Source organism: Centroberyx affinis, unplaced genomic scaffold (genome assembly GCF_046629955.1).
Source record: "Centroberyx affinis isolate AG114_WGS23_722 - 3 ecotype Tasmania unplaced genomic scaffold, CSIRO-AGI_Caff_v1 ptg001859l_1, whole genome shotgun sequence".
In the NCBI taxonomy this organism is placed as follows: Eukaryota; Metazoa; Chordata; class Actinopteri; order Beryciformes; family Berycidae; genus Centroberyx; species Centroberyx affinis.
In genome coordinates, this window is record NW_027280237.1 from 30,339 (window position 1) to 48,154 (window position 17,816).

At 40.4% G+C, this 17,816-nt stretch overlaps 2 protein-coding genes across 3 annotated transcripts; both read left to right on the plus strand.

Moving 5' to 3' along the window:
• The first annotated feature begins 526 nt into the window (after positions 1-526).
• On the plus strand, positions 527-10,024 carry ndufs2 (NADH:ubiquinone oxidoreductase core subunit S2). The gene is made up of 14 exons (XM_071530003.1): positions 527-648; positions 1,595-1,698; positions 3,180-3,370; positions 3,903-4,023; positions 4,742-4,854; positions 5,246-5,320; positions 5,527-5,604; positions 5,729-5,814; positions 6,283-6,402; positions 7,366-7,495; positions 8,020-8,115; positions 9,087-9,170; positions 9,592-9,649; positions 9,802-10,024. Exons 1-14 carry the CDS (start codon positions 542-544, stop codon positions 9,837-9,839), a joined length of 1,401 nt encoding a protein of 466 aa, XP_071386104.1. The 5' UTR covers positions 527-541; the 3' UTR covers positions 9,840-10,024.
• A 287-nt stretch (positions 10,025-10,311) lies between these two features.
• On the plus strand, positions 10,312-16,919 carry fcer1g (Fc epsilon receptor IgFc epsilon receptor Ig). Of its 2 annotated transcripts, none has more exons than XM_071530005.1 (5): positions 10,312-10,507; positions 13,676-13,767; positions 14,691-14,738; positions 15,948-15,968; positions 16,278-16,919. In XM_071530005.1, the coding sequence occupies exons 1-5, from the start codon at positions 10,447-10,449 to the stop codon at positions 16,329-16,331; spliced, it is 276 nt and encodes a 91-aa protein (XP_071386106.1). In that variant the 5' UTR covers positions 10,312-10,446; the 3' UTR covers positions 16,332-16,919. The 2 variants fall into 2 exon arrangements, with proteins under 2 accessions (XP_071386106.1, XP_071386105.1); XM_071530004.1 differs by having other exon boundaries at positions 10,318-10,507; positions 15,945-15,968.
• The last annotated feature ends 897 nt before the right edge of the window (positions 16,920-17,816 follow it).

Sequence of the window (17,816 nt, forward strand, 5' to 3'; positions counted from 1 at the left end):
GGATGGTTTTACTGGAGCTGATCATTATTTTGCAAGCACACCTTTTCACATAGTAGGCTAAATGCAGGGGGAATGGAAGCTACATTATAAGTACATGTGTCATATTGCTTATATGCAGAGGTGTAATGGAGAGTAAAACCATCTTAACTAATTTTACCCACATTCCTTTATTATGTAAATTCATAGTAGACATAATAAGTAGTATCAAACTGATGTTGGTTACATGAGGATAGGGTCTTTTAAGGGGAAAAATGCAGGAGTTAATGCTTTACTGAAAAAATAAGATTTTTTCTATTGGTGGTTGTTGCCACATGTTGATCATTGACCGGAGGTGCTATACAAATAAAGTTTATTATTATTATATTATTATTTTAATATATAGTTTATCCTCCTTTTTCTTTACCAGTGTCATTGCTGATACACTTGTCATTATACTTTAAACCGATAGGTGGCAGACACGCATCTACACACACTGCGCTCCAAAAACCACAAAAGAAGAAACCCCTCTACGTCATTGGCCAGAGGTTGTCTGACAGCCAAGATGGCGGCCACAATGTTGAGGTCGCTTACTAAACTAGGACGTCCTTCAACAAATTTGTTATTAAATAGTAATTTGGTGAGCCCCGGGTGTACTGTCCTGCAAAACAGGTAAGATGGTAAATATATTAAGGTGACGCGTCATGCGACTGTTTGTATTTCAAGCTCTGTTAGCTAACGGACCACAGAAATATCATGCACACGAAACGGCTAACGTTAGCATAATGCTAATAAGCCGACTTTGTCAGGCTTCATAATAACGTTAGTTATCCCGGGCAGTTTGTACTTTCTCTCATTTTCAAAAGTGTTATGTTTTCATAAGTCATGCATACAACCAGCTAGCTATGCCAGTCTAAATAGCGGTCTTATATGTCAGGATATATCAGTTATCTTGTTGTCTAGTCGTTAGCTAGTAGACTCCGGTTACCCAACGTGTGACAGTGTTTACCATTCTGACGCTGTCTGGCATCTTCTCGGCCCATTATAAGCTCAAGGTGATTGGCATATTTCACAAGTATTATAAATTACATCAAATCAGCAACAGGTAGAGAGGTTTGGGACTAAACCGCAATGTTTTACCAACATAGCAGAATAAACAGGGAGTCTGCAGGTCCTGAAAAAGCCTCAGAATATCTATCTGAATTAAGCGTTAGGGGCTTTTAAAAGGGCGTGGAGTGAAGTCAATTTCTTTCAAATTTTTTTTTTTTTTTTTTTTTTAAATTTGCAGATACCCTGTTATACCAGCAGTGCCCAAATCTCTGCTCCTCTTGCTTCTCACACCACACACGTCAAATCTGCTTATCAGCGGTCAGGTTGGCAGGCACAGTGTAGCGCCATGCCCAAATGCCAGTCATGACAAAATGAGATTAAAGCCTCTTTGGCCACATGTGATTAGCCTGATTGACACCTACTTGTGTCGCATACATGCTGAGTAATGAGTTAGCCCTAGTATACTAGCTACGCATCTATCATTTGATCAATGAATTGCCTGAGAGGCAGAAGTCCCATTGACACACCTTGTTTTTAAATGCTTCTGTCCCTGCGTGGGTTCTTGCAGGCAGAAGCAATGGCAGCCAGATGTGGAGTGGACGGAGCAGTTTGCTGGGGCAGTGATGTATCCCACCGCCATCAATGAGAAATGGTCCCCACCACCATGGAACGGTACCAGCCATCCACACAGTCACAGTTTTTAAGGCTGCCAGTTGAAGGATTTCTGTTCTCCCTTGACCTCCACCTTGGAATCTGTGAAAGCATTCTAGATATTTGGAGAAATCAAGCCTAGTTTGTGTGTGCTTGGGAATGTGTCAAATGAGTTTGATCCTATACAGCACACCAGCTTTCATGCTTGAGTATTTGCTTGTATGTAAACATTTGACGACTTAAACTATGCATTCATGGTAACAGATTTGAGGATATGTAATGTGTGTCTATACAAACCTCTGTAGGTGCTGCAGACTCTTTTTGTGGCTTTGCACACAAATCAAGCTTTATTCTAAACATTGTTCCAAACCAGACCCGGTTGTCATAGCCTGCTTGTCCCAGATCTGGTCTGGAGTGCCTGAACACATAGTTGTGTGATCTTTTTTGATTCACAGTGGGGCCAAAATGAGCACTAAGGCTTCGTTCCCACTGCAGCTGAGTGTCCCAATTCAGATTTTTTTTTCCCCCCTCACATGTGACACAGATCTGATGTGTCCTAATCAGTGTGTGAACAGCAAAAAAATGTGTGGTGCAAAATCAGATCCCAAGGCGTGCAACCAAAATGGGACTTGTATTTGAACGCTTAAATTGGAAATTGTCAGCGTTGCAGTGACTATAAATAAATCTTAGGTCATTCAACTCACTACCTTGTCAGAATTTTAGCTGTTATGGCAGTTTGGCTGAGCCAGCATTAGAATGAAGGGCAATGAGACACAACAGTGGAAAGAAAGCCAAATGGCCGACTTGATCAGTATTTAGGGTGAACCGTCAAAACTCTGCACATACTGTAACTGAAATGTGTTGAAAAAACCCGCTGTGACGGCTTTTGTTTTTGTTTCTCTGCACACCACTCTGTCTTTTCGATATTGCTGTCAGTTCATATTGGTAATAGGACGATTTTGAAAAAATATCTAATTGCGATTATTTTGACTGATATTGCAATTGCGATATGATTTGCGATATTAGAGGGAATGATAATTTTTACACCATTATTCTCATTTTCATTGAAAAACGTATTAAAATGATTATGGTGTGATTTTTGCAGGGATCTGTACCAAACAAAGATGTTTTCTTAAGTCTGTAGAATATGATGTGTAGGCCAGGACATCTCTGCAGCACGACAATATTTAATTTAAAATGGTATTTTTTGCCGTTAACAAATATTGAAACTCCTGCGATTTGAAAATTGCAGTTGGCCATATTGCGATTTCGATAAAATTTCGATTAATTGTTCAGCCCTAATTGGTATCAGATATGAGTTAAGTCCTAGAATAGATATGAATAGTCATCCACAGAAATCAGATATGTGAAGCAATTCAGAATTGAGGATAAAGGTCTGTGGTGTAAAAGAAGCCTCAGATGCCGTTGTAAACCCAGCTCTTTGCTCAGAAAGTCCCTTTATTCCCCTAATCCTCCCCTCTATTATTTCTTTCTTCCTGCAGACAAAGATCCTCCCGCGGACAAGGAGGTGTCCAACCTGACCATCAACTTTGGCCCCCAGCACCCCGCGGCTCACGGTGTGCTGCGTCTGGTGATGGAGCTCAGCGGAGAGTCTGTCAAGAAGTGTGACCCCCACATCGGCCTGCTGCACCGCGGCACCGAGAAACTCATCGAGTACAAGACCTACCTGCAGGTATTAAACCGTTTACACAACTGTCCTTAAATGCTGTATGGCTATATTACTTTATCCCTTACCCTACATCCCTGAGATAATGGTAAAATTAGCCTTTGTGTATGTATGTATCGGAGGGTGTGAGATCTGCTTGGAACTAGACGAGGCATTGGTGCTACCCTGGATTTGAACCCAGCATCACAACTGAATAATGGTGTTGTACTGGAAACATGTCAACATCATGTTTAAATTGCAGCACAGCCTATTGCAAAATGCTCGTTTTCATTGTGTTCAGAGCAACAGCATACTGCTGCTCAGTAGAGAATGGATACTAAATGAGCTGGCTTGTCCTGCTAACCGGTGGAGAACTGTGCCCAAAAACTCCATGCCACAGGATAATGGGGATAGAAGCCCACTCAAGACAAAAATGAAACTCTTTCGGCCTCAATTGACGAAAGATAACTTAAAAAAAAGTCAGACAAGGACGTGTGTTGCATAACTCCTGACGTCTCTTGACCACAGCATCTCACTTCCCCTTTCTTTTGCGTCTCAGGCTCTGCCCTACTTTGACCGCCTGGACTACGTATCCATGATGTGCAACGAGCAGGCCTACTCTCTGGCCGTGGAGAAGCTGCTCAACATCCAGGCTCCGCCCCGCGCGCAGTGGATCAGAGGTACAGGGACACAAGATGGAACCAGAAATAGAGTTTTTGTTTCTTTATTTCGGTGGTTAAATTAGTCTTTAAATTCTGATTCCAGGTAGCATTAAAAAGGTCTTCAAAGTCTTAAATCTGGCTTTCTGAAACCTGCTGATACCCCATAACACTGTCCCAATTAACGCCCACCTAGTGCCAAATGCCGGTAAAATTCGTCTTTGGCAGATAACTAAATAAAGGTCACTGGCCGGTGACATTTTGTGATGATAACATATCACTTCAAAATGCTCTCTTGTAATTTGAATTAGTGCGCTTCATGATGAATTATGACCATGCTCCTTTGTGTCGAAGTAAGCAAGTACCTGATTCTATACATAAAATGGCATTGAAAACAGGTAGGGCAACACATTTCTGAGCCAAAAAGTTGATTTCAGACGCTGAAAGGTGGACACATATCTCACTGTGATTGTGAATGAATAGTAGACTTGAGCTGCTTGAAGGAGTCTTGATGAATGCTACTGATTTGAATTGTGTTTGGAATGTTGCCACATCCAAGCACACAGCTGGCTGTTAATCAATGGCTCCAGTCTGCTGTGATGGATGCCATGTGTACCTCTGGACCGTGCGGGGCAGCTGGTGGTCACATTGTTTTATTGCCTTATATGAGGTAAATGTTAGCTGTGTTTAAGCAGCCAGTCAACACAGTGGTTGGACGTGTTCTGTGCTGTGTTTGTAGTGCTGTACGGAGAGCTGACTCGCATCCTGAACCACATCATGGCCATCACCACACACGCCCTGGACATCGGTGCCATGACCCCCTTCTTCTGGATGTTCGAGGAGAGAGAGAAGGTCAGGAGCGCTGCTGCACACTGTTGTGTTCGTCTTTTGTAATGCAAATCGCCCCTGGGATCGATCCGTCCTTCTTCCCTCCCTTCCTTCTTTACTTTGGAGTCACATACAAGGTCTTGATACCGTTGACCACCGCCATTTTACTGCCTAACCAGGTCAAAACTGTTTGTAGTATTAGTTCGCCCTCAGCCAGAAGGCCAGTTCAGTGACCTCCTCTTACCTCAAAGGTTATCTGATATTTGCTCTCTATTATGAACGGAGACATTTGAGTTAATACCTCATTCCCAAACGCAAGATAGAGTGCCACTAACCATGCAGCGGAAAGTCATTTTACCGTCTACTACTGTCAGGTGTGAAGCCCTCTAACTGTCTGACCGTCCTTCCTTCTCAGATGTTTGAGTTTTATGAGCGAGTGTCTGGAGCCAGGATGCACGCCGCCTATGTCAGACCCGGTGGCGTTCACCAGGTAGGGAGTGGACTGAGTGATGCTGTTCTCACGTCTGTGGGTTTGACGTTGTATGCAGGTCACTGCATCAGTTAGATTGTGATGAAAATGAGAAGGTATGTATGCTGAAACTACATCTTGCTAGGGTATTTGTAAGACCTGTGATGATGATGATGATAGACCCTATGATGATTATAGAAGTGCTGATGATCTTAACTTTGTTGCAGGATATGCCCCTAGGTCTGATGGACGACATCTATGAGTGGTGCAAGAATTTCTCCATCAGAATCGATGAGGTGGAAGAGGTGAGCGGTTGTCTTTTCATTATTTGTAATCTCCCTGAGTTCTTAAAACAATACGGGTGGTGTGAAGGATGTGGTGTAGATGTGATCAGTAGATTTGACAATCTGTTGGTTTTCCTTTGGCCAGATGTTGACCAACAACCGTATCTGGAAGAACCGCACCGTGGACATCGGGGTGGTTAAGGCTGAAGATGCCCTCAACTATGGCTTCAGGTAACGCACTGATGAAAACTTTTAGGCCCTTTCCTCTGCTCAGGCTCTCCCCCCTGCTGTCTTTTGCTCACTTGCTCTCTCCCTGGAAGTCATGGAATTTAAACATTTTGTTCTCTAGGACTTCAAAAAAATGACTGTGAATGGCCGGAAACTGCGGGAAATGTCTTGGAAATGTGTTCGTTTAATTTTTTCAGCTGGTAGATGTAATATCTTTTGAAGGAATAAGAGCTTAAATGTCAAATTTCGTGAAAATATGATTGTAAATTCCCAATTGTTGCCAGCCAAAACAAGACTTTTGGCTTTTGAAATGCCCCACATTTCAAAAGCTTCTCAACAAAAGCAACGTTTGAACATTTGCTGACACAAGTGTTGTGTCGATGTAAATTTTGTGATGTCCCAAGGAGTTCGATGAGCAGAAATGTGTAGGAACCCTGATACTTATCGCCTCTCTCCTCGTCCCTCCATCAGCGGCGTGATGCTGAGAGGGTCGGGCATCAAGTGGGACCTGAGGAAGTCCCAGCCGTACGACAAGTACGACGAGGTGGAGTTCGACGTCCCCATCGGAAGCAAGGGTGACTGCTATGACAGGTGAGAATGTTGCAAATGCCCATCTTTTATTTTTATTTTACGACCCCCTTTTGTAAGCATGAATATCGAGCCAGTTTCTCAAGGATGTTTCGCTGCTGCCTGCAGTTGGAAAGATCACTGGGTGCACCGTGTATCTTGATTGTTCATTTGGAACTCTTTTTTTTTTATGCTGCAGTTGCCTCACAGAGGAAATTACAGTTTTCTAAAATCAAACACAACTAACAGATCATCATATTTATTTATAAAACGGATAGTTCCTCATTTCTGATGAGTCACATTCAAAGCTGATATAAAATATTTGTTAAACACACAGTTTTGACCACATCTCAGTTAATTCAGATATGTGTAAACTGAAAATCAGGTCAACGTGGTTTAGCCACTGATAAAGAACTATATTGCTCTACATTGCTATATTATTGATTTGAAAAATAGCTGAATCATGCCTAAAACTGCCTTAGCTGCTCTAAAATCACTGTAAATTTTGATTTTGCTTACTACTCAAGTGAAGCTGTTACAGATGGTAGGGATGCACCGATCAGGTTTTTAGGCCCAAATCCCATTATGGGTTTTGTAACGGTGTGATGGGCTCACTGATCTGATCGGCAATTGAAATGATGCAACATACAATAATCAAAAACTTTCAAAGCTCTGTGTTCAGACAAGAGTGAAATGCATTGACTAAGTCTCTCTCTGAAATTACAAACAGCAAAGCCACTTAAAGAATGGATAGGCCCATTCTCTATTAAAAAAACAATAAATACTGTACTGTCAAATGGCACATCAGCGTAAATAACAAATGTAGGCCTATAATGTGATGGGGCAGTTGAAAAGGTGATCGGCCGATGACCAATTAGGAATGACTATTGGCCAATTATGATTGGTGGCCGATTTATAGGGGCATCGCTAACAGATAGTAGTAGCAGCATCAAGTTTAATGGTATTTTCTGTGTGTGTGTGGTCCAGGTATCTGTGCAGAGTGGAGGAGATGAGGCAGTGCCTGAGGATCATGCTCCAGGCGCTCAACAAGATGCCCGAAGGAGAGATTAAGGTGGACGATGCCAAGGTGGCCCCGCCCAAGAGGTCCGAGATGAAGGTGAGACTAACGGGAAGAGCATCGTTTTTGGCCCTCCCTCCTCCCCATACCTCCCTCACCACCCTTTGGTTTCCCTCTTCTTCTTTTATTCTTTTCAGTCTAATTCAGCAAAATTTGACTTCCTTTTTTTTTTTTTTACCACGCACTTTATCAGTGTGTTTTAGCACTTCTGTGTTTAATGTGTGCAGTTAAATTAAATTTTGTATGATATCACTAATTCGTTTTTTCACCATCCTCTTTACAGAATTGGGGCAATCCTGTAAAATGCGCTTAAGACTGATTAAACTTGAAGTTGTAGTTTGTCCAGCCTTAAGGCATGAGTTCACTGCTGATTTAATGTTACAACTGCATGAAAACTGTATAAATAGCAGTGGTTATTCATTGTCCATTGTGAAATTGTAAGCTACATTTGAATTAACATGCTTAGACACAACCACCTCTTATTTCTGTGTGCATAAACTGCCAGATGTGCAACACGTCATTGGTATGCGCTTCAAACATCTTTTTTGTGCTCCCCATGCTAGATGTCTATGGAGTCTCTGATCCACCACTTTAAACTGTACACAGAGGGCTACCAGGTCCCACCTGGGGCCACATACACAGCCGTGGAGGCACCCAAGGTGAGGCCACCCATCCAACTTAATCAGTTGTGATTTATTGTGTGTATAATTTTTGGAAAGGATACATAGAACTCACATTCACCTCGAAGTTCTAGAATTACACTCACCGAGCACTTTATTAGGAACACCTGTACACCTGCTTATTCATGCAATTATCCTATCAGCCAATCATGTGGCAGCAGTGCAGTGCATAAGAGCATGCAGATACAGGTCAGCAGCTTCAGTTAATGTTCACATCAAACATCAGAATGGGGAAAAAATGTGATCTCAGTGACTTTGACCGTGGCGTGGTTGTTGGTGCCACACAGGCTGGTTTGAGTATTACTGAAACTGCTAATCTCCTGGGATTTTTTACGCACAGCAGTCTCTAGAGGTTATACAGAATGGTGCGAAAAACAAAAAAACATCCAGTAAGCGGCAGTTCTGCGAATGGAAACGCCTTGTTGATGAGAGCGGTCAGAGGAGAATGATCAGACTGGTTGGAGCTGACAGAAAGGCTTCAGTAACTCAGATAACCTCTTTACAACTGTGGTGAGCAGAAAAGCATCTCAGAACGCACAACACATCGAACCTTGAGACAGGTGTCGCTTTGGTAGCCAGTGTTAGTATAGTGTTCCTAATAAAGTGCTCAGTGAGTGTGTATATCTGAAATTGTTTGCCTTTCTGCTGTTTTCTTTTCACCGGCCCCATAGGTATAATGATGTGTAGATGCTCAGATAGATTCCTGGGCTGTCGATAAAGTCTACCATTTGAAACTAGCAAACAAAAACTCCCACTTGCTTTTGAAATGCGGGACTCTGTAGATCCTCAGTGCACAGATGTGGGTGTGAGTCTTCTGAAATTCGCATTCCCTTTAATTGGGATGCCTTTTCCAGGCCTTGAGGGACTTTCTTGTCGTTGTTATGTAACCTGCTTGCTTGTTGTGTATATTTGTGTGTGTGTGTGTGTGTGTGTCTGTCTGTCGCTTCCAGGGAGAGTTCGGTGTTTATCTGGTCTCGGACGGCTCCAGCAGACCCTACCGCTGCAAGATCAAAGCTCCCGGATTCGCTCACTTGGTACGCAGCTTAAACTTCACAAGACGCCGTGAATTATTAAACACACCAGCCATTAATTATTCAGTCCGTTTAACGGCTCCTCCTTAAGGCTACTTTTAGTTAATTAAGCACATTTTATAAAGTACTATAGAACCATTTTTAAAAGCACACAGAAGCCCTCCCCTTCCTCCTTCCTGCTCATCCTGGCTCATGGGTGCATGAATTGCTGTTTAAGGTAGTCATTTGAATTTTGGTCTTCAAGGCTAAATGTCTTTAAAGTTGCAAAAACAAACTATTAGATTAGTTTGTAGCATGAACTTTAGGCTATAACCTCATGAATTATGAATATTCACTTTTATAAGAGCATGGCCTTTTTACATAATGTGAGTAACGCCAGTTTTCTGTTATTTTGAATGTTAATAAATGTGTTTCTTCTTCCTAGGCCGGTCTGGATAAAATGGCCAGGGGACACATGCTAGCCGATGTGGTGGCCATTATTGGTAAGAAACTGATTATTGTCTTTTTAAAGTGCAAGAAACCAGCTTCTAAATGGCAAAAAACTCTGATCTGTAAGTGTTGTAACAATGTGAATGTTGGTATGTGTATTAAGTTGTATTTTAATTCGTCTTTTCGTCTTCTTTTCTCATGACAGGTACACAGGACATCGTGTTTGGCGAGGTTGACCGTTAACCGTTAATGAAGCTGCTAATAATGTATCGGTTCCATATTGAAGAAGAGAACTCATCCTCTCCTCCATCTGTTTGTCAGGTTCTGTTCCTATTCACTATCTGTAGTGAGGCTTTTGACAGATGACTCCGCTCATAATCATTGATGTACAATGCCTAAATACACCTAATAAATATTTTATCACCGAACTGCAAGGTAGTATGTGTTTTTTTTTCACAGTCAGATTTGGATAGGCTGAATTGGAGGGTTCATGAAACGGTAAAGGCAGATTGCCTGCTTATTTTGAACGCTGCATTTCCTCAAACTCTCTCAAAACATGTGAGAAGATCAAGTGTCAAAAATGACAAGACCAAAGCCTAGATAATGTGGGTCCTTCCTCTGGCTTGGTGTTGAAAGGGGAGTGGTCTAATGAGATCTGAGACAAATGGACTGAGAGCTCAGACCACAACTTCCCCTCTGACTGCGAGGGTATGCAATACTTGAATCTTCACCAGAGCTCAGAGGCAAGCCACCCACAAAACGTCTTTCTCGCCCTGCGCTGCAGTCCGCCGCCAGCCAGATAAGCCCACTAGTCTGTGATCCGTGTTTCGAGTTTTCTGTTACCGCGGCCATGTGGGGCAGAAGCCCGTTACTCTTGGCTGTTCCTCTATGGATGAGTTTTGGAAGTGTCGGTGAGTAGTGACTTCTACTTGGGACGAACCTTTAGGTTTCTCTATCGCTCTGGGCCTTGGGAGTTTGGAAAAGTCATCTAGTTGAGATATGTTTGAGATATGGTTAACCAGGGTGACTAGGAGAAACATAAGGGGTTTTTGATTTGATAACCTTGATTTCCAAACAATTAAACCATTTTAACTGGTTTCTTAGAGTTATGGTAAACTGAATTCTACTTTTAAAATTACATTTCTTGTATACTGCAACCCATAAACATAAAAAAAAGTTCAACATTTAAGGCCTGTTTGCCACGTAGAGGTCGTCAAAAGAACCAAGATAAAAATGATTTTCGGAAAATACTGATACTTGATGTTTGCTGGCTGTGTGCGTCTATTTAGAGCAGTGAGGTTTGCTGACATCTGGGCCTTTTTCACTGTAAGCGTAGGTCGCAGTAATGAAGTCACCACATAACAGTTCCTGTGAAAGGAGAAGCCGACCCTGTTGGCTACGTACTTGCTGCTTTTATGAGAAGTGGCATAGACGCTGGTTTACGCGGCGACGTTATTAACTCCCCTATCTGACTGCACACACACATCGACTTGGACAAAAGACAGATTCTGGATTGGTTTCAAATATCAGCTGAGGTGACGTTTGAGCATTCTCAAAAGTCAGGGCAAAGCACTTCTGAGATGAGATAAATCAATTCTACTTTCTGGATGAGCCTAGATATTAGACATACACTTACATAGACATGTATTTTTAACAGTAGAAAGGTGAATGAATATTGGGGTCTAAGAGAAGGCCAAGAAGCCACTGAAGTGGTGTAAATGGTGTAAAAGGCCAAGGCAGAATCAATTCACTACTGTTTTGAATTTTAGAATTGAAATATCTCAAGGTTTCAGAATTCCCATGATGTTTCCTACACCCACTCTCTGTACCAACCAGTGTTAGATTTAGAAAATAGTGGTTGTAATTGTATATATCTCCTTCAATTAGCCTTCTCTTACACCCCCAAATCCACTGAACTGTACATATCACTCTACATCCATCACTATTGCAACCTGGCATACACCGTGATTATAGGTGAATTAGAAGTGAGAAACAAGTGTGCACTTATTTATGTGCACATTTAAATCACAAAAAAGGAAAAGAAATTAAGTTTCACAAGTTGCGAAATGCGAGTGCGTCAGGAGTTCTGCATTGTTAGCGCTCATTGTTCTCAGTATGGAATACATTTCAAATGAGTGGGTGCATATTGGGTAATATGTTGGGACACGCAGAGAGCTATTAGTCAAGCATCGACATCATACTATTAGCTATTTTAGGAGGTTTATAAAGTGTTTGCAATTTCCTTTGAGCCCGTGTCAGATATAAGATGCGGAAACCAAAGGAGATGGTCCTGTAGATAGCGCACCACAGTTTTGGTCTCCCATACAAGAGACAACATGTAGAACTGAAAAGGAAACATTTTTAAAGATGTCTGCCTTAATATGGTTTGACGTACTCTTGACTCTATTTGTCCCTCCAAATAAGTCCATTAACGGCTCTGATTACATGTAAATATTAAAAATATGGGAATGATATGCAGTGGCCAAGAAAGGCCATACATGATTTAAAAGACATGATCCACTGATTTGAGTCATCGTTTGCTCTTCCTACAAATCCGTTGTGCAGGAATTTCGCTGGAACTTTCCTGCTCTGGTTAATGTAATCAACACAAACCTGGTTTCAGCACTGAGGTATAATGAGATATCACCCACTTAACCGCATCTACCCAAGAATATGAGGAAGCAAGTAGAGATGGTTTCCTAATCAACATTTTCAACTTAGACCACACTGATAAGCCTGTAAGATAAGGAGAAATATATTGGCACCCATCCTCTATTCTGTATAGGGGAGAATGGGGTAGGTTGAGCCGGTGGGTAAGAGCCACCCCTTGTATCGAGGCAACTGTACACAAAATGAATCATGCGATCACAGATTTAGGAAGGGTAATTCATTTCTCTGAATATGTGATGGAGGAGAGCGTATGGAGAAAGTGGTAAAGTGATTTCATCATTGTAAAGATGTCTTGATACTTGTATCTAAATGGAAACAGCTTGGAAACGTTTGAGGCTTTATTATGTAATAGTTGAAAGCATTATATTGTTCAATATGAGGCCACAAACGGCATAACTGTGGGCCTGATTTGCTCTGTGAAGTTTGTTCAAAATAATAGTTACGGGGTAAAATGTTTCATTAGTCCTGGCGCAGTGTGTTGAAAAGACATTTTTAAAAAATAAAAAAAAATTCAAGGAATAATCACCATGATTTGTTGAAATAAAAAGTCAAGTTGTAAGAATGTGATGGAACAAGAAATGAAGAGTTTAATTCCAAAATGAGATATTCACCATTAGGAAAACACTGACACCAACTTTTGTGGCATACTTTTAAAATTGTATTGCGTATAGAAAGCTTTTATTTCCGTTTCCCAACAGCCTTGAATATACAAAGCAATTATTGTTTGAAATAAATACACATTTTTTAAATTTATGTTAGGTTGTTTTGTTTGTGATAAATGTATGAGATGTCATGTTTTGTGTCTATATGGAAACTAACATAATATTATATAAAAATAATAATAATAAATACACATTTAACACAATAGCACAAACTGTAGATAGTGGCTAATCTTACCCCATTCTCCCCTATTTTTTTTATCTGATATTTACATTTAATTGTATACTATCACCAACATTTCTGTAGACCGTGTAACTACTATTCAAGATTATGCTTTAAGTTTACTTTGTAGACTGTGATTTCAAAGCATATGTAATGGATGCATTTGCTGTTGGTTTCACATCTGAAATGAAGAAATCCACTTTACTCAATCAAAGCCTGTTGCAAATGGCAATGAAACAACACTAATGTCATTGAAAACAGACATGGTCATGATATAGGTTAATGTCATAAAACCTTTGGCTTTGTGCATTGCCCTAAAAGCAAAGAACAGACAAAAACGTGGATAAATTACAGGATACAGTAATGCAATAATTGTATAAGAGTTTAGGCAAGAAGGGCCTAGAGTCTGTTTTTACAACACCTAAATTTATTAGATGGTTATCACTACATTAACAACATATTTAGAAGTGCTATTATTAGACGGTGTGGTTTGGCTTCTAACAAAATGTCCCCCTGTGTTTCCTCAGCTGCTCTTGCAGAGCCTCAGATCTGTTACGTTCTGGACGGTATTCTGTTTCTGTACGGGATCATCCTGACAGCGCTCTACTGCAGACTCAAGGTACGCATGGTGTAAAGCTAGAAATGGACAAGAACTAATTTTTGCATATGTTTTTTTATATCTCAAAGTGGAATCCTTTTTATTTACACAGGCTGAGAAAAGACATAAATTAGAGGCCTAGAAAGACAATGGAGTTTCTGGTTTATAGTCTCTATCTGACAAAAATTCAGTTTGTCAGTTTTTGGATCGTTGTGGTAGGGGCTTGTCGTGTGGAAGCAGCTATTTATTGTGTTCATTTTTCTGTTCCTACAAAGCTATCATAAAAAAATAATCAGATACATCATTAATGCCCAGGTGTAAAATGGGGTGTCGTCAGCATAATAAAGCATAGTAAAGATTAAAAAAGGTAATAGAAAAGCAAAGAAGCTGTAAAAATATGTAATTCTGGGAATTTCACTTATTCACGTTGTCATACAGTATATCGACATATTTCTCAGTAATATTGACAGATTTAGATGATCTGAATTGTGCACAGTACTCGGTCATCATCATCTTCTCCTATAAGCTCCCTGTGTGTTTGTGAGAGGAGTAGAAGAGTAGGTGTGTTTCTACTGTAGTTAGCTTGAACGAAGATAAAAACTGGGAATGGAAAAAATAAAAATTCAGTAAAATAAATTAAGCATAAATTAAGTGAATAAAATGAATTAAGACTTCTTGACTATCAACGTGCTGAGAGTGAAGAGGAGAGTGAATCTTGACAGATCTATCAATATATTGTGGCCATCCAAAGACATTTTTCTGTCAGTATGTATATGAAACAGAAACTACTAGGCTGTTAACACCTGTTTATTCCTTTGTGAAGTTTTTAACTGTGTTTGGAAAAGTATTATACAAATACTACTACTACTACTACTACTACTACTAAAAATGACTACAAATGGTGATGCGTAGAGGTTTTCTAACTGTTCCTCTCTCACTTACAGCTCTGTAATGCTACGGAGGCCGAAACTGGAACAGAAAAGCCAAAGGCGGTGAGAAAAAACACACACACACATACACACACACACATTCACCTATATACACACACATATATACACACACACGGCCAATAAAAGACCTGTTGTATAATGCATGCAGAGTAACAAATACTCAAAGAAAGATGTATGCACGCACAGAACAAATTGGAGTTATTACAAACATTTCTTGGAGGCAGAGCAGCTTTGGTGGCAGAAATAATCTCAGTGGTTGAGTTAACCCTCTAGCTGACTGGATCACCTGACATTTTGTGACATGAGCACAATCTCTTAAAATGCAAATATGTGTCCTGTTGCACAGAAAGTGAGAGACTTACTTGTTCCCGTCATGAAAGGATTACGTGAAGTAGACGAGTAGAATTGGGAAGTAGTCTGACATTGAAATAATGCAATGGAAAATACGGGTATTGGGATGGTCAATGGGCATAAGCGTTTGCCCTCAACTCCGACGACCTGGGTTTGATTACCAGCTCACCCAAGAAGATTTCTACTCTGAGTGAAGTTTTAATGTTTAGCTAAAGTTTTTCTTATTTGACCACGACCAAAGCCTTTCCCTAACCTAAATTGTTTTAGTTGCCTAACCTTAACCAAAACCTTAACTGTAACCTTAACCAGTTGTTTTGCTTGGCTAAACTTAACCGTTAGAGGTGTCCAATTACTGCTATTGTCATGTCATCCGATTTGTGGTGGAGGAATGTAATCTTGACATAATTTCTGTCCACAACACATAGTCTGCATTTCAGAGTTCGTGCTCATCTCATGAAATTTTATGAGATCACATTAGTGATCTAGTATGGCTAGTTTATTGGTTTACCTCAACCAATACGTTTTTGCATGCCTCCAGAGCAGCTCCCTCTCTGAGACATGTTTGTATAACTAAAACTCCAATCAGCCCCATGATGCACACACACACACACACACACACACACACACACACACACACACACACACACACAGACACAGACACATTGCAGTAATCCTGGAGTGTGGGGCTTTCCAGCCCACATTAACTTTAAGTCTTGTAGAGTTCATCTTTCTTACACTTCCTCTTGATACAGAGTCTCTATGCAATGCATTCACTCACACATCCCGTTACGACCAAGTCCCAGAATAGACAGAAAGTCTGTCAGGCCACAAAGACATTTTTTTTTTTTTTTTTACAATTACTTTGTAGCTAATTCTGTTGTTTTATATCCCTGGCAGAAGGCTGAAGAGGGCATCTATACAGTGAGTAGTTGATGTTGTGAATGATGTGATGGAGAGGGAGAGAGAAGGGACAGAAGTGGGCAAATTCAGAAACCACATTATTCATAATATGTATGATATCTGCTGTCATTGTGCTGTAGTGTTGTTAATTTGGTTTCTGATTTTTTTTTCTGTGTTGATGTTAACAAGCTATGGAGTCAGGAGTGAAAGTCTTTCCTTTTTTATTGCTGATTGTTGTGTTATAGATTTGTGTGCTATACAAATATATATATGCAATACAAATAAAGTTATAATTTCCATTCATCAGTGTGTGATCTTCATCTCTCTCAGGGTTTGACTCCACACACCACGGACACATACGAGACCATTGGCCTGAAGAAGTGACTCGACGAGAGAAAAACAAAGAGACGTTTTCTTTTCCGATACCTTTTTAATATTTTGAATGTTGCATATCTTGCCCTGCTTAGGTTTTGAGAGAATGTGATGTGGGTTTTTTTTGCACCAGTGTTCATTTCCCTTTTGCTTTCTTAGAGGAGAAGTCTAGAAGGGACAGGGAAGTTGAGTCAAAAGAAGGGCAATTCTCAGTTTTTCTTAAATGTTCTCTCCTCTAATTGTATATTTTACTGCTCTGTTGCACATATTTTATTGCTGGATTTTATACGCAAACCTATTTTTGGTCATTTGAATGCTTCAGAGAATATGATATATTGTGATATCTTCTAATAAAGAGTGAGATGGATGGATGTTTGTGGTCCATCGCTCTGGCTTTTATGTATGTGCGTCTGCTATGTTTGAAGCTGGTTTCCGTGCCTCGATGCTAACTGGCCCAAACCTCCAACCACACACTGTCCAACTCACTTCCTCTTTGTAAACACCCGAAAAGCTCAGCAGTATGTGTGTGTGTGAGATAGAGAGAATGCATGTGTAGAATTGCTGCGTGTAGCATTTTAACATCAATAAATTATTATTAGACACAAAAAAAACAAGACTGCGTTTTTCTTTGCGTGCCACCAAGTTGGATTTTGAGGGAAATCTGCTGGATTGCTTTACAGCACAAAACAGGAGGAGGGCGCTGTTCTTCTAATGCTTTTTGGAGTTTCTCACAATGGCAAGAAAAAAAGAAAAAAAAATCACTTCCACCATGTTTAGGCTACATGTTTAAACAAAGATCCTCTTTGTGACAGGAGGCAACAGGGTTTATAGGAAATGTGGTCTTCAGTTTGAGAAACACTAGATAGAGTCTTCACCATGGTCTCATTTGTTTATGGTAATTATACCAAGGCAAGGTATCACAATTAATTTTACAATGACAGATGGATGTTTGAAAATGCAGCAGGGAGCACCTTTAAGTTCAGGTTCATATGCAGTGTTATATACAAACCACAGGATGGCAATGATGGAGTCATTTTGGTGCTACACACACACACACACTTCTCTCTCCCAGCAGAGAGAACTTTAAAGAAATAAACAAAGGATTCTTGTGAAGGTTTTTTTTTTTTCAACCTGCGTGAAAAAAACAAACACCCAAGCTGTGAGCCAGTCAGGGGAGACAGAGCAGTACTCTGCACACAGCCTGGCTCTTGTGGCTTCCTCACTGATACTAATAACCTATCTGTGTTCTTATCAAGTGAGACACGTTGTGGTGAGTGCATGGGAGTCAGATGTAAACAGCCACCTAGGATCTAAAGAACCTGGACATATTCACATATACAAGCCCTATTAAATGTTACATTTCCTTATTTAATGACTTTGTATATCTTCATCATGTAGTGGTATAAAAAGATAGATAAACCCCCAGTTATAAGGCAAACAACCATCAATATAAATTGCTTAAATTTTCAGAAAAACATGAATTCATGCAACCCTATA